The sequence below is a fragment of the Drosophila sechellia genome, chromosome X (assembly GCF_004382195.2).
Source record: "Drosophila sechellia strain sech25 chromosome X, ASM438219v1, whole genome shotgun sequence".
NCBI lineage: Eukaryota > Metazoa > Arthropoda > Insecta > Diptera > Drosophilidae > Drosophila > Drosophila sechellia.
Genome location: NC_045954.1, coordinates 8030337 through 8053897, shown reverse-complemented (window position 1 = coordinate 8053897; position 23561 = coordinate 8030337). Strand labels below are relative to the sequence as shown.

Here is a 23561-nt window from a genome sequence, read left to right as displayed (position 1 = left end):
GCAGCGGCTACAAAAATAGGTCTGCTACTAGCTTTCAAGTGTATATATCACGTTATAAAAATCTTGAAGCTGTATTTGCTATTTTATGACAATTTTAAAAAACAGTACAGCTGCTTAAAAATATTTTAACTATTTTTTAATTAACTCTGTAATTCTCCACTTTTTAAACCTTATCTATAGAATTTTTAACCTCACTTCCTACAAATGTGTGACTTTCGTTGTGCCAGAGAAAGTGAAAGCTGCTCGAATTTGTTTCCTTGGCTCGGGGGGCGTTTGCTTAATTGCCACGCCCCCTTTTGTGGAAAGAGGGCAACAGCACGCTTGTGTGCACACCCACCTTGGGAGCAAGCGAGAGGGACGATAGGGAAGTGTGTGTGAGAGTGAGGAGCGTTTTCGGGTTGGTAAGAAGTTGCTCCAACAGAAGCTCGTCTTTAATGCATTAAGCCCCAGACAAAAGGCAACAAGGAATTTTTGTTTCACTTAGCGCAACTTTGTTCGGAATCCTTGCGATTGTTGAAGTTGGGGAGTTGAGCAGGTGAACTTGTGGGCGGGCGGTCATGGGTTAAAAGCAGAAGGAGTTGCACAAGATGGGGGCGGGGCACTACTGTTGAGTGCTATTAATTAGTTGATGACACGTGCTAGATGAAGTGAGAAAATTCAGTTTTCATTAGGCTAATTTGGCTTGGATTTTTACTTTGATCTCTGTTCAGAGCTGTTCTGAAACTTACTGCAATCTTCCCCGATTCTTCGATATCATTTTTTTCCAATTTAATGCTTTATCAACTTTATGGTATTATTGCAAATAACTCTTTGTTTCACATTTCTGTTTCAATTGCCTTTCTGGTTTATTGCCCAAAACTTGGAGGCAACAAAAGTTGAGTCAGTTGATTTTTCAGTCAGCTTTTTTTTTCACAAGTTTTATATAATATAATAAGGAAGAAATTTTCTTTTTTTGTAGCATTTACTGTTGTTACTTTTGTTTCTCGTTTTTTTTCGCCATAGTCACGCGTGGAAGCCACAAACAAGTCGCGACTCCGGTCTCCAAAAGTCATTTTATTTTTATATGAGTGTTACGAGCCAGGGGATAAATGGTTGGATTCTTTCCATTTTTTTTTTTATTTTTTCTTTATTTTTTGGTGGGTTGAGTGGGTTTTCCCGGCAAAAGGTGGTGAGGTGGAAAAGCGTCGAGATTGTCCGTGAATGTCGTGAAAGTGTTGTTTATGTATCCAGCACCCAGTTCACCTAAAGCGAACCAAAAATGGAGGACAAAAAGCAGTAAACTCTTCAGGTGTATGAGTTTTTTTTTTTTTGCTTTTTTTGCGTGGCGGAGAAAATGAAAGGGAGAAAGGTAGAAAAGAGAAAGTAAAATGGCTGCGAGGCAATAATTTCCTTGAACTATTTTGAAGTTGCGTGTGGGGCAAGAAATAGTCAATAAATCAGTGGCAAGAGTTTTGCTTCGCTTTCTCCATTTCTTTTCGCTCACCTATACACACAAACTTTGCTCTGTTATATATGTATATATACATATATGTATGTATAAGTGAGAATTACATTTATTTTAAGTAATAATATTTACCAGTGCGCGAACAAAGGCAATTATGTCGAGAACTCTTACGTTTTGATGGCACCTATAAATGATTCGAGTGGCAAAAACTCAAACAGCTTAATTCGTTTGCCCTTTGACCTCCAGCCCCGCCCACTTTGCCACGCCCAACCCATCCAGCATATTTCATATCTCATAAGCGGCACGTGACAGACGGAAATGACGAGGCTCAACTACAGTGAGCAGTAAATAAGTGAATCAAGGCAGGGAAAACAATGTGATACCCTAGAAAACTAGCTCGTTTGTTTCAGTTTAAGTACTTACGTTATATATTAATAGTTCAGAATACCTGATCCCATAGCCGCCGTTTGCATAACTGCTAACAAAGTTATAATACCCTGGAGGCCAGGGTATCAACGGCATGCTAGGACCTTTCGCCAGCCGAGAGCTGTAAACCACTGAAAACGGGGCTCAAGTCATTGACGGGAATTAAAAAGTTGACAGCGCCAGTCACGTGTGTGTGTGTGTTTGGGCCCCTGCATAAGTGTGTGTGTGTGTGTGTGTTTTCTATGTGATTGTGCACGAGTGTGAGTGCTGGCTGCTTGGTTTATTTGGCGTGGCATTGGCAGTAAATTATGCCACAAGTGCGTGACACACTCACAAAAGCGGCCGCCGGCTGCGAAGTCTCTAAACCTGCTTCGCCCACAGCCACCCACAATTTGGCCACCTAACCAATGGCCTTCCGAGCCACCAAAGTCACCCACCCAACAATGCCACCACGCAATAAGCCCCCCTCCCCCTTTTGGCTTACTCCCTAGGCAGCTTTTATTGTCTGCAGGCTGCCGCTGCTGCGCCTAAAATGCTGCAACACAATTCACAGCACGTAGAGCAATTTTCCCATGAAGCCAGGACCTCATCCTCCAGCTCCTCCCACTTTTCCTGCGCCAGCTACTTTCCAAAAACTTGTGCAGAGCCTCCGACAGGATTCAGTTTTAATGCGCATCGACAGTTAAATTAACTGAGGGGCGCAGAAGGGGCGTGGCAGGCCGCAGCACGTACAGGTGGGAAAATTTGGATGGTTTTGCGGGTGGAGTTCGGTTTCCACACACATAGACCAGAGACCATGGACCAAGTCGAGCAGTGGCGGCAGACAATCAGGCATTGATTGGCAGGCGGACAGGTGGGCAAGCCACCCACCCAGAAGATGGTGAGAGACAAAGGGGCCAGAAATCGAAGGTCAGGGCAATCACGGAGCCATAAAATTAACCCTACTTATACCCGTTCAAACCCTTTTCTTCAGATCCGATACGGAAAATAATGACATTTGCAGTTTATAGTTTGGAACGGGGTTGAGAAACATTAGAAGATTGGGAAATGCGTATGCTACTTTCTTTCATCTATGCGATATAAATAAGAGTAATACCTATTTATATACTATTATATAACTAAAAGATTGAGCACCTTGCCATTAATCCCAACCCAAAATCTTAAAGCTTCTCTCCATAATAAACTCATTGTTTGCGGCATTTCGGCGACTTGCCTTCATCTTTGCTTTTGATCCGCTTATTGAGTTGTCTTTCCCTCTCGCATTCTAATTCCCATTCCCCTGGGAGCTGTATTTTGTTTAATTGCCGCAATGGGTCTTACAACACCGAACGAATCAACACGCAGGGCACATACACCAACGAAAGCCCACCCACTTTGCCACCCAAGCCTGCTACTTGCCTCCTTGCCACATCGCCACTTTGCCACCACTGAGCCTTGATTACGAGGCACAAATTTTTGGTTGTTTTTGTGGTTGTGCTCGCTCTTCTTTGCCTTATCACAGATCGATTAAAATCATAATTAGCAAACTTTCCACAGAATCTTCTTCCGTTTTCTATACCATTTCGCATTTTCCATTTGCGGTCACACCTCAATTGGCACGCCCCTTTTGGAGACTTTTGGCCGACGAATCCTGGGAGATTTGCACGCCTTCTTTTTCAAGTCATGCAACGAAGCATGTTTATGTTAGTTATTAAAATTCTGTTACTTACTTTGATTTCTTTGCTTTCTGGCTGACCCCAAAATCTGTGTATCTGAAGGAAAAGTGCACTGCAAAAAATAAGAACTAAACAGCAATTAGCCAAGATACTTTCTGACTGTGAAAAGCACTTTGCGAATGTTCTAATGAATATAAATTAAATTTTTGCACAATCTCTTTTTCGATATTTGTTAGAGTGGAGATGAAAAACATGGAAAACACTCGAAAGCTCATAGAGAACTTTTGGTTCAAAGTTGCTGAAATCAATCAGGCGTTGAGACCTATTCTCCCTACAATTTTCCCCGAATTTTCCCCCCTGACTTTTCCGCAGTTTTCCCCACCGAAACTGCCAACGGTTTCTAGGTGGCAATGGGTTGCTGTTACTGGTAGTGCTTTTCCTATGCTACGCTTTCTTTATGTCTTCGTTTCTTTTTTTATGTTGCCAATCATTTCGTATTTATGCGTTTGTTCTTTGACTGCAATCAGCACGCTGTTTCCCCTTCAATTCCCCTTGGAATTTCCCGTTGTCAATCAGCGATTTGACCATTTTCGGTCACTTTAGTGCGGTAACCCCAGTCCCAGGAAAAACTCTCTTCTCACACATTAGATTTCACTGGAATTTCACTTAATTTTTTTCTTCGAAGGGTGCGCTGTTTGGAAATCTAAATAACATTTGATCTTAAGTCCGTTTCACCAACCAAACACACGTAACGTGGGGAAAAAAAAACAAATGTGACGAATGTCTTTCCTTTTGGCTGTCCTGTATATTCACTTTTTCGAAAATAAGACGAAGTGTCATACCTCGTTGAGTTTGTTATTTAAATCCCAATCGATTTGCATTCAAATTTTGGAATTCTAGGTTTTTTAAATTTTTCGCAAATTTTGATGATGTAACCCCTTACAAAAAATGCGAAAATTTTGCCGAAAATTAATTTTTCAAAGTCCTTCCAAAAGTGATAGGGATGGTTAGTATTGGTAATTGGGAGCACAAAACGGTAATTCTTTTGACTGTGTGGGCATTTTTAGTCAAGTTATAGCCAAAAAAGCCAACATGAAAAATGAGTTTTTTGCAAAAAATCGTTTCCCTGATTTTTTGTAAAATAAATAATCGGTATTTTGAGCATAACATTGAAAATAATGGCTCAAATATGGAATGTCATATCTCGTTGAATTCGTAACAAAATTTCCTAGCAAACTGTATTCAAACTTCGAAATTGTAATTTTTTGCCATTTTTCGCAAATTATGATGATGTAACCCCTTACAAAAAATGCGAAAATTTTGCCGAAAATTAATTTTTCAAAGTCCTTCCAAAAGTGATAGGGATGGTTAGTATTGGTAATTGGGAGCACAAAACGGTAATTCTTTTGACTGTGTGGGCATTTTTAGTCAAGTTATAGTCAAAAAAGCCAACATGAAAAATGAGTTTTTTGCAAAAAATCGTTTCCCTGATTTTTTGTAAAATAAATAATCGGTATTTTGAGCATAACATTGAAAATAATAGTCCAAATGTGGAATGCCATACCTCGTTGAATTCGTAACAAAATTTCCTAGCAAACTGTATTTAAACTTCGAAATTGTAATTTTTTGCCATTTTTCGCAAATTTTGATGATGTAACCCCTTACAAAAATTGCGAAAATTTGGCCGAAAATTAATTTTTCAAAGTCCTTCCAAAAGTGATAGGGATGGTTAGTTTTGGTAATTGGGAGCACAAAACGTTAATTTTTTTAGTTATGTGATCATTTTTGGCCCGGTTATGATGAAAACCACGTTCAAATGCATACTTCAATTAAAAAAAAAGACTTTCTTTCTATTTTTTTCGAAACATTTGCAGGAGCTTTAGCAGAATGATACAGACTTCGGCTCCTTCAACTGATTTTGGACACATATCCGTCTCTGTTTTCCCATCCCTTATTACGCATACGCCGCGTGGCCCGGCGCATTGATGAATTGTTGCCAGTTTCGGAATTTTAGCAAGTGGGTTGTGTTTTCAGCGGGAAGGGGGGTTTATTCAAGGGGGTGTGGAAACATGGCACTGCCATGTGCCATCGAGTCAAATCAAACTGAAGTTTTGCTGGTCCTGGCTGGTATTTGTTGTTGTCTAGTCCTTTCTCTATTTGAGATTTGTTTCCTTTCATTTCTTTTTTTTGGCTATATGGCGCCATCTCCCGGCGCCGTGTGTCTGTGTGTGCGTGTGTGTGCCGAGGCACGCGTGTTCTATTAGTGTGTGTGTGTGTTTTCTTGCCTATTTTATGATTTATTGTATGTTTTCCCATCGTGGTTGCTAACCAACTAACCAACGAACGGAATCCACCAAGTCACCGAGCTTATTACACTGACCTTTACACGTACCAAGCCACCCACACCACGCCTACATTTGCTGTCTTAAGGGTCTTCCAAGTTTTCGGTCTGTTTTTCCACATTTCTTGCGGGGCAAGTGTTTCTGTCAGAGAACTCGTGTGCCCTCCGTCCGCAGGGACTTATCTTTAAGGAGTAAAGTGGCCGAGGAGCGGCGAATTCCCCCTTTTTTTCTTTTTTTTGGACACTCCACGGCCTGTTGACCAAAGCTCACTTCAGCAGACTTAATCTGCAGCCATATTACATTCGATCGGGGGACTTGGGGTAGCCAAGCGAGCTGAAGGATATTGGGTATTAGGTTATGCGCCCACTTGTGTCTCGTCGCATTTAAATGTCCCTTTAATGGGCACAGGCAATCAAATCGTTGAGTCCAGGTGTTTGCTTGCTGTTTTTACACTTTCCGTAGAAGTTATATAAAAGAGGATGCACATTTCGCTGGTTAATTTGCTGATATTTGTGAAAAGTTCGCAAGACAATAACTTTAATTCAGCCACTCGACACTTTGCCCCCGCTTATCATATTCGTCCTTTGAGTGACTGACATTCGGAATTGCCATGGCAAATTATATTTTATTGCTGCAGCCATCAAAAGCAACCCACAAGATGTTGGCCTTCAGTCCCGTGACTCCCCTCACATCTCGCATCTCGTCCTGCCCCATTTTGCCCCATCCTGTGTGCCTATTGCCACATACTTCATTTCTATTTGGAGGGAAGTCAACTGCCACAAACAGTTAGTTGCCTGCCGGCCACATCCTTGTCGCAGTCAGTGGAAGTGGAAGACGGTCGGCGTCCTTCCCTCCGGCCGAATGCCTTTCCCACGCTTTATGCCCGCTCCCTTCCCTGCTCCCCGCCTTGTTTATTATTTATTTACAATATTTTCTTATTCAAAATGAAGCCGCAAGCCACTCGGAATTATTGATGGCCCGGCCATATACAAACCGTGGAAAATGGGAAAATGTTGACTGGGAGGTTACCCCTTTTCGCTTCTTGCCCAGCAGTAACGATTTTCTTTTTCTTTTTTTTTTATTTTTTTTTTTTCATTTATACCTATTTTTTTTGCTGCTCCATGTCCTTCCAGAGTTTTCCAAGTGCCTACAAGGGATGGGGCAAATAAAACATAACGAACAGTCCGCTCGACTCAATTTACAAAAATTCTCTTTCTTTTTCTTCATTACTTTTTTATATTCTTTTCTTTTCTTCTGTTTTGGTTTTTTTTTTTTTTTTTTGGTGGGCAACCGCAGTCAGAGATTATTAACTTTTAAATTATGCATTGGTTCAAAGGATGAAAAGGGGCAAAAATATGAGAAAAATATGAGCATTACACTTGCACTGTTAAAATATTCTGAAATATTTACTATTTAAATGCTAAATACTCTTAATTTTACCTTGACACCACAGTTTCAAAGTCAATCAAAAAGTTTGAAAGCCACTGCCGTTCGATTCGCAGCCACGCAAAAATACACAAAACCATTTTGACACTCAGTTAGCAGTTAGGCCAATATTTTTTCAGCATTTTGCAATATTTATCATGCGGCCGATGATTTATGTGATTGGAGTGCCATATATCTGCGGATATATGTGTGTGTTTATGTAAATAAATATAGGGTTCTGCATTGCAAAAGCACTGCACAAAAAAAAACATAATAAATAAGTAAAGAAAAAAACACCATCAAAATAAATATCGTCAGACCGAATGAACCTTAATAAATATTTACGCGCTGCGTAGCAATTTGCCTAACTCGTACGCAAATTGAGCCCACTCCAATGCATATGGATGATACAATATTATATATATTACCCCGATCTCTTCCAGAAACGAGAAGTTCTACACGTGCTGCGATGAGCCATATCTGGACATCACCTTCAACATCACGATGCGGCGGAAGACCCTCTTCTACACCGTCAACCTGATCATTCCCTGCATGGGCATCAGTTTCCTCACCATCCTCGTCTTCTACCTGCCATCGGATAGTGGCGAGAAGGTGAGTAAGGGGTATCAGATAGTTGGGAGAAGAAGTATATGCGCTTGGTACTTGAAGAGCTGGCTTCAAAAGTGTTTCCTTTGCAGCACAATCCTTTCAAGGAATTTCATTTTTTTTTTTTGGATTATACAAGTATATGTTTTACATTTGTATGGGTTTAATCGACTTAAAAAAAAACTCCTTATAAATTAGAGCACATAATTCATTTGCCGAGATATAGTTAGATGCCACCCACAAGTATATTTATAGTACCCATGGTGGCAAAAAATAATTATATTTATTATTTATAGCCATCTTATTTATAGAGTTTATATGCTGTGCGGCTCGACTGATAAACGCGTTCAATTAATGAGCTAAAGTTTAATTAAATCAGTCGCAAAATAGTGACGCACCGAGTGTCTAGAAGCTTTATCATCTGCCAATTGGATTTATGCTAATGATACGCATGTTATTGCATTTATTCGCAGTGTAATTAACCATTAGAATCAAGTTCATTCGCGGCTGAAATGCATTAGCTTGAATATACAATTTTTCGTTGTTTTTTTTTTTGGTGTCCGCCCGATTTTTCCGCTATATTTGCTTTGTTCACATCTGCTGCCATTTTCCCCGCGCTTTTCACCATTCTGATTTTTTTTTTTTGCATTAAACCAATTGCCATAATTTATTGCCAGCGCAGTCCACCCAACCCCCACGCCACGCCCCTCGCCCATCTGCTAAAAATGTGCTTTTAATTAAAAAGCAAAAGAATAATAATAATTTCACACTCAAATGAAAATGAAAATGCATTTCAACATTTAATACGTTTTGATTTTAATTCTGTTTTTTTTTTTCGGCGTGTTGGCTTTCTTTTTTCGCCCCGTTTGCCATCATTTAAGTTTGAGTAAATAAAATTACACGATGTATTCAATTTAATGCGAACAAAAGTCTGGCGCGTCTATATAAACATATTTATGTATATATATGTACATACATATATATACACGCATATTTTCCTCTCTTTTTTTGTTGCGGTTCTTTGCGCGATTCTTTGAGGGGAAAAGCCAAACGAAAATGAAAACACGAAAATGGCATAATGCATAAATATAAACATTTACATGCTGCTTGGGACTTATGAATAAATTACGGCCAATTTTCAAAATAAATAAAATGCAAAAATAATTTGTGTGCGCAAGCGGTTTGTGGATTACTGATGCTGATGCCGATGTTAATGTTGATGTCGATTTCGATTTTGATGCTATTCGACATTTTCACATCGCTCACGGGGCACAATTTATGTTATAAATATTGACAGTGCCGGGCATTTGGCATTTGGTATTTTGCATTTGGCATTTGATGTGATGGGCCATCCCAGTAGAATGGCACTCTCCAGCAGCAGGCAGCATTATGTAAATTTGCCGATTTGCGTGTGCATTATCGAGTTAAGAGCGGTGTGTTCACTGAGTGGCTCATCAACACAAAACACGTATTTAAACGGAAGCGACATATTTGAGAGGTTCGAGGATGTAACTATGCATCAAATCCACTTAAATATTAGTACTTACTTTAGATTTCAATTGAGAAGTACTTAACTGATAAGAAATGGTTTATTCTTATTGTAAATCAAACTCAATTGCATGCAATGCAATCAATATTTCGTTCGTGGCATTTAAAGTTACCCGCTTCGATGCAAAAAATAATCAATTCGTGTGTTATTATTTTGCCAGGAGTTTGCCCCCGTCCATTTTTAAAAAATTTTTTTTTTTTTTGTTATCTTTTACGATTTGTGCCGTGTGAGCACATTTCATTGCACTGTTGTCCCTTTTATGGCCAGGCACGCACACTCAGGCACTCACACACTCACACACACATGGACAGACTGAAGCACTGACACACAGAGCTGGCAAATATTTGCGCCTAAAAGCAGGCAGCGAAATAAAACAGAGCACAAACTGCCGCACAGTTCGCTCGAAATTCCGAAACGCCACCGGTCAGTCAGTCTGCAGTTAACTGTGGCAACTCTGGCACGTCCGCCACGCCCACCGCCCCCCCTTTCGGTCGGTTTTGGTCCTTTTGGAGCCCCGTGGCCGAAGTTCCATCGGAATTGGAATTGGAATTGCCAATTTACATGCATATGCGCCACAACGCACTTCATTCATGCAATTGCCGATTGCAAGAGTGTGCGGAAAGAAGGTGGTCAAAAATGCTTGCCAACACTGGCAGAAAATTGCGCCCAATAGAGATCAATTGGGGGATTTCCAAGGTGGGCTCTTAAGACGTTACACCATTCCAATATATCTAAATAGCAAGCAAACAAACTTTAAACTATAAGAAGTTTAAGAATTGTAAATATTTTATGCAAGTCATGCATTTTTCTTAGTGTGCTTGAAAGAGACAGGCTACTTTTCCCGATACTAAGTAGCCGCACTGTTCCCAATTCGCCGCCGTTTATTTGCATCGTACTTTTATGGCCGAAACAATTACGTTTTACGAACGGAGTCCAGATTGAAACTGGCCCATCATTTGGGCCAACCGAACCATCCAGTTTGCATTGAACTCAGCCCAATGGAACCCAAATCGCAACCGAAATGCATTTGGCCACCTTAATTACACCGAGCATTTGCATAAATAATTAGCAATTCGTTAGTGATGGCAGCGTGAGGCGATTGCCCACGGATCGGGGTCAATGTAGCCATTCGTATCACCGCTAAAGCAATAGTTTAAATACACTTGAAAATATAATTCGAAAAGCAAATATATACATATATCTCATAGTTCAGTTGCTATATTTCACTATTAAACATTATTAAACATAATTGGATAACTATGTTAGCATTTATCTCAGTGCACTTGTAGTTGAAAGGTCGAGGATGTTGGCAATGGATTTGCTTGGCAAGTTGTAACCTTAATTAGGCAACGTCACTAATCGCTTTACAAGCCCTGGCCCCAAACTAAGGCTAATTATCATAAAATCATTAAGCATCGAAAATTTATGCTGCACACACAGACACTCACCCACACACGCACACAAACACACACACACACACTGAGAGAGAAACACACAGACAGACAGAAGAGAGGCTCAAATCAGAGAACTGAAAGGGTGGAATTTTTTGCCACTCGACTCACACCCTACAATTTTGTGTGCGGGTGCTACCCGCCACGCACATCGCGGGTATTTACAAACACACAGTATAAATCTGAACATGCAGACAAGACACCCCGTTGTGCGCGCACCCGAATCAATACGGTGCTCTGCGTCGCGGGTGCCGATCACACTCGGTCACATTACCGTTAAACACATGGGTGTTTCCAAAAATACTCGGGTGTTTCCAAAAATACTCGGGTGGTCTCGTAGATAGTAGAGTCAAAGACAAGATGCGTAACTCCATACACTTCATACGTTTACTCACTATTCTTTCGGCGTGGCTCTAGACTTTGTCGAATACTTTGTAAAATATGCCCTTCATCTTATTATTATATATTATTATAATTATATATATTATATTATATATTATTATATTATATATTATTAATATATATATATATATATAATTTAATTATTAATAATAAATAATAAACTTAATTAATTAATAATAATAATAAAAAATATTATTATTAATAATTTAAATATAGATTATAGTAAAAATAATAGTAATAGTAATAATGCTAATAGCATTAAGTCATTTTAAAAATGACTTTATGTAAGAATATTTTTCATTAGAGTATTCAGCTAGCGACGTGTGAAAAATTACAAGGCAATAATAACGGGTGGCACACATTGAGTCCATCAAAGAGCAAAGATATGAGCACGAAAATTTTCTTGGGTATTCCCTTTTACCCTTCATTTCTTATACCCGTCACGCTTCCACCCATACAAATTTTAGGCGTTCAAAAAATGACCTGCGGTCGATCGTTGACTGTGCGTCCACTCACCCAAACGGTTATTGGGCAGCAGGCCTCGGGTGGTTTTTTTACTCGTAACAATAACACCACGTTGGTAAAACAATCGAGTATTTTGTGTTGCCGCAAGTAGGGTGTCAAAAAACACAGGGGTGCCTAGAGTACCGAGTGTTTATCGGGTGGACGTAGAGTGCCAGTGGCGGGCTGCAGTTCTCTGGCTCAAATCTCATTTTCGACATTTAATTACTTTATGCACACACACACACACTCACAGCAAAAACCCATACACAAGCACACTTAATTACAATCAGCTTAGGCATAAGTAAGGTAAACTGCCACGCCCCCTTTTTTCAACGTGCCCCTTCGCTTCGTTCACACCCACAAATCATTTTGCGCTTTATTGAGCCCCCCAAAAAGTGTGTCGCGTTTTCGTTTTCATTTTGATTTCAGTGTGGGTTGCGGGGGGTTTTCCACCCCTCCCCCCCTCTACTCATTCAAAAAAATTTTCTTTTTCGGCACTTTGCCGTTTTGGCCTTGCATATGATTTGTTGGCCAGCTTCTTTGGCAAGGCCGCAAAATGCCAACTGACAAACCGCCTTTTCATACGCCCATTGCCCCGGCTTATTATTTGCTTGTGATGCCCGCTTAGGCATTCGAAATCAATTTGGATTTGTGGCTCTGATTCGGAATCGGAATTGGAATCGGAATCGGATTCGAATCGGGAATTAATTATTCCAAGCAGCTTAAATGTCCTGCGTATTATAACTATTTAAGCCAGCGGGCTTTCGTTACTATTTCATATAAATTAATTAGCAGACACATAACGTCTTACGAAGGTGTTTCTATGTTAACAAACTAATCATATTACTTACTAATAAAATCAAATGAAGTAAGTTCCTTTTCTGAACTAAATTAAAAGTACTTATCATTAACTAAATTCCGAGACACCTGATTTCCCGCTAAGCGTTATTATGTAATCGATATGTTTGTACCCAATTTCGTCACTATTAAAGCCCAGAGCTGCTGAAAAAATGGCGAAAAATGTGTGGAGGTTGGGGAAAGCAGCTTAAGCTGCGTCTGAGAAATATCTTTATGCATTATACATGAGATAGATACCTTATCGGTACGGGAGTTTCCCGTTGTTGTTCGCAGTTCGCAGTTCGCAATTGTCGCTTCTTTATGGCGCTTTAGATTTTCCGCTCGACGTGCAGCTCAATTTGCCACGCCCCCGAGCTGCCAAGCCGCCCACTTCCTGTACATACATATACATTTATATAAACGAAAATACATATATTTGCAGGTCTCATTAAGCATATCCATTCTGCTGTCGCTCACTGTGTTCTTCCTGCTGCTGGCGGAAATCATTCCGCCCACATCGCTGGTGGTGCCGCTGCTGGGAAAGTTTGTGCTCTTCACCATGATACTGGATACCTTCAGGTGAGTCAGCCCCCCACTCCCTTGACTTTTTCCCGATTTTCCCCACGATTTTCCACCGATTATCGCCCGCCATCACGAAGCACCAGCAATAGTGTTTGCAACGTGGCAAAAAGTTCCTAAATTCCGTTTTTAAGCATCCTAATTGCACTCTTTGCATCAATTATAATTACTCACACTGTTGATATCTAGGCTTACAAATAAATAAATATTTTACTATCCTATTTATGAGATTATGAAACACATTTTCCGTTCGCTGTCCCGCAAAATGAAATAAATCACATTTCGTTATGGAAAAAGTAAAATGCTTTGTCTACTCTTAATTATATTTAATATAAAAATTTTGAAGCAAAAAAGCAAATAGCAAATCTTTGAAAACTTTCGCAAATTTCGAACAACTTTTCTTAACTTCTACTGCCTTTTTGGAGAAGTTTGCAAAACGCAGGCGGAAAATGAAATTCGTTCGTGGCTTAGTGCCACGCCCGCTTGCACGACTTCGCCCACTCCGCTATTAAATGGCTGCGGCAATTTACAGTCATTTGCCACGCCCACAAGGCGGCTGGGCAGCTGGCCGACTGGCACACCAAATGATGGCCGCCTAATTGTTGGTAAACAAAAGTCGACGGAGTCTGCCAACAATGGGAATCGCCAGTGGCGCAACAGGACCTCCCCTCAAATGATGTAATTAAGGCTGGCAGGACACCCAGCCCCACTACACCATCGCCCCTCAACCCTCATCCCTCATCCCTCGTCCTGCGTCCTGCGTCCTGCGTCCTTCGCCGCCTTATTCTTTGCCCAACGCCTTGGCCAGCTGCTAATTAGACGTGGGCGTCGCAAGTTAATTACCCAGACTAAGAGAGCAACTCACTTAAGTCCTTTCTGCATGTTGCCACCATCCCCCCGGTGCCGCATCCTACATCCTTGGACAACTCTTCTGCAGAGGCTACGAAAAAATACTATATAGTGACACCTTATCATGCACTTGCAGCTAATAATGCTGGCTAAACATAAAGATCTCAATTTATTCATATATTTATTATATAATCCATAACATCCTCACTGACCACAATCCGATTTCATTCCGTGCAGCATCTGTGTGACTGTATTGGTGCTGAACATCCACTTCCGGTCGCCGCAGACGCACACGATGGCTCCTTGGGTGCGGACCGTGTTCATCAACCAGCTGCCCCGCTTCCTGGTCATGCGACGTCCGCTCTATCCGATCAGCGAGATGATGTGAGTGCCCATTGAATGGCAATTGTCCACAGGTCCAGCTTATGCCCGTGTTCTTTCCCATCTCCCATCTAATCCTTAGCAAATCCTCGCGCCGCCTGATGGTGCGCACCTGCAACGGACTCGAACTGAGGGATCAAATACCACCGCTGCCACCGCCGGTGGCCTTGTCTCGGTAAGTTAAAGCCACTATTGCAACGCAAGAGAATCATAAATAGCTAAGGTAAATGAGCATGGCTTCCGCATCTTAACAGCATGCACCACAGCCCGAAGACGACATCGCGGAGCACCTCGCCGCACCTGCAGCACCGCGTGCAGACCTACAACCTGATGGACGAGTGCGGCATGGGCATGGGCGGCGGTGCCTCCACCATCACCGGCCATTTGAGCTCCCTCTATCCGCCGACCATGTCAACGGCCAACCAACAGACCTCGACCACATCCTCGCTGATCGATGCCCAGTACCACAATCAGTACCAGCAGACGGGCGGCTCGCTGCTGGACCATCCGCTCACGCCCACCAAGTTCCGCCAGATGACCTCGACCTCCAGCCAGACGGGTCAGAATGGCAGCGGGAATGGCAACGGGAACGGTGGCTACGGCGGGCATGGCCAGAGCGGCGGCCACCACCTGTATCGGCAGCAGTCGAGCTGCTCGGCGAACTTCTCGCCGCTGCCGCAGCACGCCCACCAGGCGCACGCCTCCACCACCACCAGCGATCTGGGCATGGCCAATCCGAATGTGATAAAGTCGACGACGACGGTTAACTCGGTGGCCACCGCCTCGACGCTGGCGGACTCCTGCTGCAGCGGCACCATCCAGATCCACCAGGGCATGGGCGCCGGAGCCGCCTGCCAGTCGTCGGAGCTGCTGCACCACCAGCAGCTGCACCATCAGCAGATGCACCACCAGCAGCAGCAACAGCAGCACCACCACCAGCGACCCACCACCTCGGCAGCGGCGGCAGCAGCAGCGGCAGCCGCCGGCGGACCCAGCACCTCGGCAGCGGCAGCTGCAGCTGCGGCGGCAGCGGCGGCCGGAACGCCACCCCCACCGCCTCCGCCGGCGGGCGTCTGTGATATTCTGCCCGCCTGCCAGCGCGAGGGCGGGCCGCACTGCTGCTCGGGGCGTGGCAATGTGCGCCAGCGGTGGCACACCTGCCCGGAACTCCACAAGGCCATGGACGGGGTCACCTACATTGCGGATCAGACGCGCAAAGAAGAGGAGAGCACAAGGGTGAGTACTGTCGCAAATACGGCGATTCAAAGCTCAGCTCGTGACCCACTTATTTATGTTTAATTAAATGGTGATTCACCAAAGAATGTAATCGTTTGTGTTACTGCAGACATTCAAAAAAAGAAAAAAAAACTTGACAACCATTTAAGAACACTTGAATATTATTTTTAAAATATTTATTTTATTTATTTTTTTTTTCATACCCCATTGGGAAAACAATTTTCCCCGCTCTTTGCAAAAGCCTCAAAAAAAAAAAGGAAGCTGGTAAAAGTGGCAAGTGGCCCAAAAGCCGCTTAACGTTTGACCACAAAAGCGACGGCGATACCTGCAAAAGAGACAGCAACTGAGACCTAGAAAGAGAGAGAGAGAGAGAGAGGGAGAGAGAGAGATGGATATTTTGATGTTAATAAGCCTGGCGCAATAAATTAGAGCGACCTAAGGCGGGATTTATTGACACGTCGATAATCGATGGCCCAGGACTTGCGGCTGGAACTCCGAGACTCTGGAGTTCAGAGATACCTTGTCCAGTGGGCCCATTGGCTGATGATGTCCGACTGTCACTGGCTCTGCCCTTTTGTTGACCTTTCCCGGCCGGTGTCCATATGTGTGCCCCTGGGGCATCGACGCCTCTATGGGCGCTCTTATGCCGGCTGCGCCAAAAGTTTTAATGACTTTTCATGCGCCTTATTGAGCAGCGACTATGGCCATGTCCTGCCATTGCACACTTGAAAAGAAAGTCCTTGCTTGCGAGAAACAATAGTGCAGAAGTTTAGGGTTGTAAAACGGTGAAATATCGTTAAAGCAGACTTTATAGGTTCCCACTCTCCTGTCTGGATAAAATATCATTTAAATAGGAAATGCTAGAATATCCTGTTTCTTTAAGTGCAGCCCTGTTCGCGTAGCTGCGAGCATTGCTGTTGCTGCTGTCCTCTCATCATAATGAATGTTTTCTTGTGGCATCGAACAAAATGCCAATAAAAGTATTTTATTAAAATTACGCACACATTCAATCATTATTGGAATGTCCTGCCGGGCTTAGCGGCCGAAGAAAGAGGAAGACGATGACGAGGGGTAAGGGAAGGGAAGGGAGGTGGCGTGGGACTGAGACTTCGTTACTCCCGGACACTTGGACAGAACTAGGGCACCTCCGGAAGGGAAATGGGGAACAGAGGACACGGGGCACAGCACACAGAACACGGAAGCCAAGACCAGTGTTGTCAGTCGCAGAAAGCCAAAAGAAGTCGCAATTATTGGCGCCTATATAGCCTTAAAAAACTATCTTCAAAATGAGGTTCTATAAGATAGCAGAGCTTCCAAAGAATTTATTATCAATCCTTTCGATTTTTTCCAAAAATATTATTATGTTTTTTCAAACCTCCTAAAAAGTAGGCAACAATTTTGTCGGCGATAAAATAGCCAATTCGCCATTCTCAACGAACATCGAATGCTGAGAAATGCGAGACAGCTTCGGCGGCATTTACATTGAGTGCGTGTCATTTGCGCCACGCCCCCTTGGCGACGGAAGGCGTTCGGAGTGGGGGCGTGGCAGCGGACTGACTGGGGAATTAGTCGCAAGACGCGTGGACGAAGTTGAACATATTGCCTGGCTTATGAACTGCAGGCCCAGCGAATGAATATCGCATGAATGCCAATCGAATGAAGGGCAATCAGGTTGGTTACAAATTGAATGCCTTCTTAAAGATGTGGCAACTTAAATATTGATGTAACAAGTAAATAAAAGTAAACATGAAACCTAATGTAAGGCAGATCCTTGAAAAGGTTACATAACATAAGCTATTTTGTGCTAGTTTTAAGAGAGTTTTGAACATTTTTAATACATTTTTTCCATTTTTGAAACAGGTGAAAGAGGACTGGAAGTACGTGGCCATGGTGCTGGACCGCCTGTTCCTGTGGATCTTCACAATAGCCGTGGTCGTCGGCACCGCCGGCATTATCCTGCAGGCTCCGACGCTCTACGACACCCGGATGCCCATCGATATAAAGCTATCGGAGATCGCCTCGACGACGGCCAAGCCGAATGTGGCCAGGCCCGTGTTGTAAGCGGATCGATAATTATCGGTTCGCGGATCGATCGATATCTAGTATTTCGGAGAAACCACAAACCACACACAGTCTGAAGGAGCAAAACACAAGTAATGAATGAAATTCGCATTTGTTTTTTCTTTAACCAGAGGCGGAGGATAGAAAAAAAGAAACAAAAATAACAAAAAAAAAAAAAAAAAAAACACAAAACTTGTTCCAGAAAAACAAAGAGAAGCGACGACGAGAATCCAAGTAACTATAACTAATAAATTGTATTTGTTGTATACATAAAAGGTATAACTAACTATAAATAATTTGTACACTAATGTTTAAACAGGCAACGATGCTAAACAAAACGGTTTTTTTTTCTAGGCAACCTAAATGAACAGAGAGACAAAAGTGACGAAAAAACGAAAAACAGAAAACATATAAAATACGAATTAATTAAGTAAACCAATTCAACTGAAACGAAGCGCAAAATAGTATGCAACAGATAAACAAATACGATTTATGGTAATAATTGAGAGCGAAATTAAATTAGCCTAGCCAAACATCAATAATAACGGAAACAAAAAAAAAAAAACAAAACAAAAAAACCTGTATTTGTTGAACAAGAAAGTGAGTAGAAGAAGGACAACATTAGTTAGCTAAGCGAATCAACATTGAGGAACAGGAAAAAAGCCGACAAAAATGGCATATGTGTGTAAAAGTGTGTGTGTCTGCACTGAGAGAAAAGCGGAGGAAGGGACAACGCGACGTTGTTTGCCATTTAGAGCCTTTGAATGCCATTTAACTTGAAGAGATTAATTCCAACCTTTTAATGTAGTTGCATACATACATAACAATAGCTCACAGAAAGTTAACAAAGAACATTTTGCCTTTAAATCAAGACAAATGCATCTTGAAGATAGTTTCCATAAATATTATAATGTTTTTAAAGTTTTCTATGGAAATCTTTGGCTGATTGTTTGCAATTTTTATATGTAAAAGCGTATCTGTTAAGGAAGTTATGATAAATCAAATTTAGAGACTTACGCCGTCGCGAAGAAGCCCACTTTTTTCCATTTTGAATTCTTCTGCTCGATTCATAACATTTTCTCCGTGTGCATGAGTGTGCGTGCTGCCATGTGTGTGTGTGTGTGTGTGTGCATGTGTGTGACTGCAAATGAGGCATGCAAATTAGTGCAAATAAAGTGAGCGAAAGTAAGAGGGAAAGAGTGTAAGGGAGAAGGGTGGTAAAATGCAGCCCCCGGCCCCGGGAAACCGGAAAAGCCCCCTCATCATCACCCCTCACCCCTGCCCCCACCACGATTTCGCCTTGAGGCAATTAGTTAGCACAAAGCTTTTAGTTATTATGCCCAAGTGTACGTGGGCCTGTATGCGTGTTGGTGCGAGCGCATGTGTGTGCATAGTAAATAATCACCATTAGAAATTCAAATTCAATTTTGGCGCTTGCACTGCCTAATTGGCAAAAGCGGGTCCAAGTTGCTCGTGATTCCTTTTTTTTAGTTTTTCATTTTGTCCGCCCAATTAACATTTCCCACGCTCGCGGCGCTCATAATTTATGCCAATTTCCAGTTGCATAATTCACAGAAACCGAAAGCAGCAGCAACAAATAACACGGCAGGTCACCTGCCAAATAAAAAAGCAGTTACCTTTGCCTTCGTTTCTTTTCTGGTCTTAAATATAGCGATTGCTATATTTGCAACCCCGTTTATTTGCCTTACACGTTTTTTATGGCTCATAAAATCAAATGATGCCTGATTAGGGGGAGCCAACAAAAAAGGTAACAAACAGGACATTGACAGCGGGGGAAATCCCCTTTTTTGCATTCGCAAAACAGAACGTTTTAAAATCTACGCAACATAACAGATTTCTGTTAGCCAGGGGGAAATTTTAACAGCAGCCAGCCGACAGAAGTTTCATTTTCGCTATTGCCTTTCCCAGAAAGGGAAATTTATTTCTACATATGTGGAAATTGAATGAAATTAAATTATATTTATTTTATTATTAATTCTTTTTTCTTATAAATAATTATATATATTGATTTCTATAATTTCCCAACTAGCTTTGAATTTCAATTAGGAAAAGTTTTTAAGATATATTAGATCTCAAACGGGTTTATATTTTAAAATGCGTACATTCTCTTCCTTTAATTTTTTTTAATCATTTTAAAAATGTTTTAGTGAAATTGTTTTGTAAATTTTGGTCGCCTAGATGATTGCCAAAGCCAACTAAAACCACAGTGCGTGTGTCGTCACAAGCAAGTGTCAATCACAGTCACCGCAGTGCAATTGTCCTGCCACGCCCCCATTGCCGCCCACTCACACGCACCCACACAACAAAACACTTTTCCAGTTTTTAATTAAATGAAATGCAAGCGAAGAGTTATAGCAGACAGTGCGCCAGAGCGAGACGGGGCGATGAGTGAAATGCACACAAAATGAAAAGCCATTAACGAAATATTATATCTGAAGATGGAGGGAGTAGCGATGTCAGCTGAATCCGGTTTGGGATATAAAAAGCGCACAAATTTCGGAAGTTATTCTGCACCCAGAGAAACAGTTGTGCGTGTTAGCCAAAAAAGTTTAGTAATATTGTATAAAATGTCCTGGTTTGGCAAGATAGAAATGTCTTAAAGAGCTATTTAGTTTCAAAAATAGCTGAAGCTTAGTTTTTAGAAAAATTTCTATATTTTTTCCGTGTGTCTTTGATGTTATTTAAGCGCAAGGCATTTAATAGGTTACCCCCGAATTATGACTCGCCCCAAGTGGAGAAGTAGTAATTCGGGCATTGGAACCCCCCGCCTTTGTAGACCGCAAATCATAATTGTTGCGGACACACAAGACAACAAACTCGGATGGGTGGTGCAGGAGTTGGGGCTTGGGTGGTGGAGTGTTGGAATGGTGGACTGGACTCCTCCACGTGGTCGTAACAATGCAAACTGTGTGGCCACACACAAAAAGGACATTAGCCCTGCTCCTTTCCTCGCCAGTTTGCTTTGCTTTCAGCCATTGGCTGTTGCTTGTGCTTGTGGATTTAACCGGTTCATAACCGATACGGATTCCAAATTCAACTTCAAGGGCTCTATAACCGGTGTACGGATATGCCAAAGCTGATTAAAACATTTCAGCGAAAGCAATTGAGCCGTATATCTCAAAATCCCTTTCAACCAACCCATACAATGCAAATTTGAATTCAAAGCTCGGCAACGAACAAAAAGAGGAAACCTATGCTCTGCCAATTGTTGGGCCAACAAAATGGAGAAAAAACAAAAAAAAAAAGAGAAAAGCTTAGCCGGAAATATCCATCATTGAACATTTCCCACTGTACCGGCGTTTTATCTATGGGCCCGCGTGTTTCGCGTGTCGTTCCCCCAAACGCAGCGGGCAATACAAAAGCAATCATAAAGTTATAGCCACTTCGGACGGTCTGTACTGACTATACTGCCAGTTGGCCATTTCCATTTCCACTAACGTGGCCGGTTTTCGGTCCAGTTGCTGGCCCCCAAAGAACTCGAAGCAAAAACCAACTTTACACCCTAGGGCGACATTATCCAGCAGGCAGAATATTTTCCGCGCCCACACTCGAAAATCAACCACCCATCCGCCCACTTTCTAAAAAACAGTGTTGTCTTTATTTCATAATTTTGTATTTGAATTCATAATTGATTTGAATAATTTTCGATATGTTTTGTAGGCCCTAAGTATTGGAGCTTAGATATTGTCTGGTTTTTAAATCTTATTATATGCTCTTTATCATTAAAGATCGCTGGCATCTCCGCTTTTCCTTCGCCCATTTCCCATTTTCCCACACCCATGTCCATTTAATGTCCTATCTATGTTTCTGCTTCTGTTTTCGCCCACCTTTTTGGCTCAATAAGAGCGGCGAATTTATTGCTTGCTAATAGGAAAACAGCCTCCCTCTGGACTTTTCCCCAAGACCCCCCCCCCCCCAACATTTTCCCCATTTTCCACATTTTCCCCGGCTTTTCCCTCCTTTTGCGGCAGGACAAAGTTTGTCCACATTTTTTTTTTTGTACGTTGGAATGGGAATGGGCATGGGTATGGGAATCGGAATGGGAAGCCCCTGGAGCAGCGGAAAAATATGTTTTCAACATAATTTCATTCATTATATTCGAATTGTTATTGTTGTTGGTCTGTTGGCCGATGTTGGCGCTCATTTTCAGCCCCGAACCATTATCGGCCACGCCCACACCTTGGGCGGGCATTTTGGCTAATTTGAATTTGATTTCATTCGGAAAGTTTGCCGTTTTTGGCATTTGTTTCATGACGCTGTTTTGATTCGTGCGACAAGTGCAAATGATTGTGCTCGTGAGTTGATTAATTGAAAATGAATGCGAGGGCGGGGTGAAATTGATTATCGTTTTGCAAGCAATGGAATTTTCTTGAAATTCACCGAAATTATCTCTAGCCAAAAAAAAAGAAGGAAGTTTGCAAATATGGGACAATTCATCATCAGTTTGTTTTTAATTAATTAAATTCAGCGAAACTAAAAGGATACTAAATATTTGGGCCGTAATTCGGCGAAAACATCCTTAGCACAAATGAAATGAACCTCTAAGGTTTCACAGGAATACAAAAAAAGTAGATGTTCCACAAATACGGATTTAAAAAGTCCTCTCGCGGCCCAAAAAAAGCAAAGAAAATCCTTTCAAATGCGTGAGTGTGCGTGCGTGTCATATATATCACTAGTCACTAAAACAAAAAAAAAAAAACAAAAAGGAAAAAAACAGGCGTTGAAGAAAACCTAATTAATAAACATATTTATATGGAAATTGGAGCAAGCATACGAAAACCGACTCAAGCAACAGCGAAAGCAAAGTGTAAAAATGTTGAAATATTTTTTACAAATCGAATCGGGCGAATAGCTAAACAAAATGCCCAAAAAGGGGCTAAAAGGGGTTGCACTTTGGACATTAATTTAACTCGACCCCTTGGGGTAGCGATTTGCCACAGGACATTGTGTGCTCCAGCAGTTTATACATAACACACATAGATATATGAATATAAATATATATATATAAAGATATTTGGGATCGGGGGCATTGTGGGGCCGGCTAAACTAACACTAAAATGATAATGAAAAATCGAGCAAATCTCATAAAGGAGACATTTTTTTTAGAACGTACCTTTAATAGAACGATTAAGAAGCGTTCACGCAGAACAACTAACACTAATTTTAATGCATACATTAAATGGTAAAATTAACATAAACCAAAACTAACAAATGACATTGATAAGCGATATACACAGCGAAAAAGAAATTAGCAAAATTGTTTAATAATGAGCGAAGCAAACAAAACACGAATTGAATTAACTTTTAAGAACATAACAAAAAAACGAACAAGAAATTAAGACAAGATATTTAAACAAGAAAAAAAAAACTATAAAATTATACGATTTACAAAACTAAGAACAAAAATAATTGTAAAAATAGAGACAACTTTTTTTTGCTCAAAGCCAGGGGGCAGATCCCTCACCCTCATTCACTTTCCCAAAAAAAAGAAAAAAAATTTAAACACAAAAATAAAAAATATATTTCGCGGCACGTAAAAATTTGTTCGTCACGAATGTAAAGCAACCACAAAAAATCCAACACAAAACGATTTTCTAAACGAAATGTTTGCAGAAATTGGCCAACCCAAAACCAAATAATGTTTAAAATTAAACTAAAACCAAACCAACATTCAAGTAAAACCACAAGAAGATAAGAAAAAAACATAAGAAATTATAATTAAAACCAAAACTTAGCTTCTAGTGAGAGAATTTTTAAGACAAAGCAAAAATGGAACGATAGAAAATACCCCAG

At 41.4% G+C, this 23561-nt stretch overlaps 1 protein-coding gene across 1 annotated transcript in view; it reads left to right on the top strand.

Annotated features, from left to right (window-relative positions):
• The window catches only part of LOC6619853 (acetylcholine receptor subunit alpha-like), an 81935-nt gene extending 63783 nt beyond the window's left edge, over positions 1-18152 (top strand). The window contains exons 7-12 of the mRNA XM_032726827.1: positions 7736-7904; positions 13084-13220; positions 14307-14453; positions 14533-14625; positions 14705-15686; positions 17547-18152. Coding sequence (XP_032582718.1) covers positions 7736-7904; positions 13084-13220; positions 14307-14453; positions 14533-14625; positions 14705-15686; positions 17547-17747 — 1729 coding nt within the window. The 3' untranslated portion in view covers positions 17748-18152. The remainder of the gene's footprint in view (positions 1-7735; positions 7905-13083; positions 13221-14306; positions 14454-14532; positions 14626-14704; positions 15687-17546) is intronic.
• The last annotated feature ends 5409 nt before the right edge of the window (positions 18153-23561 follow it).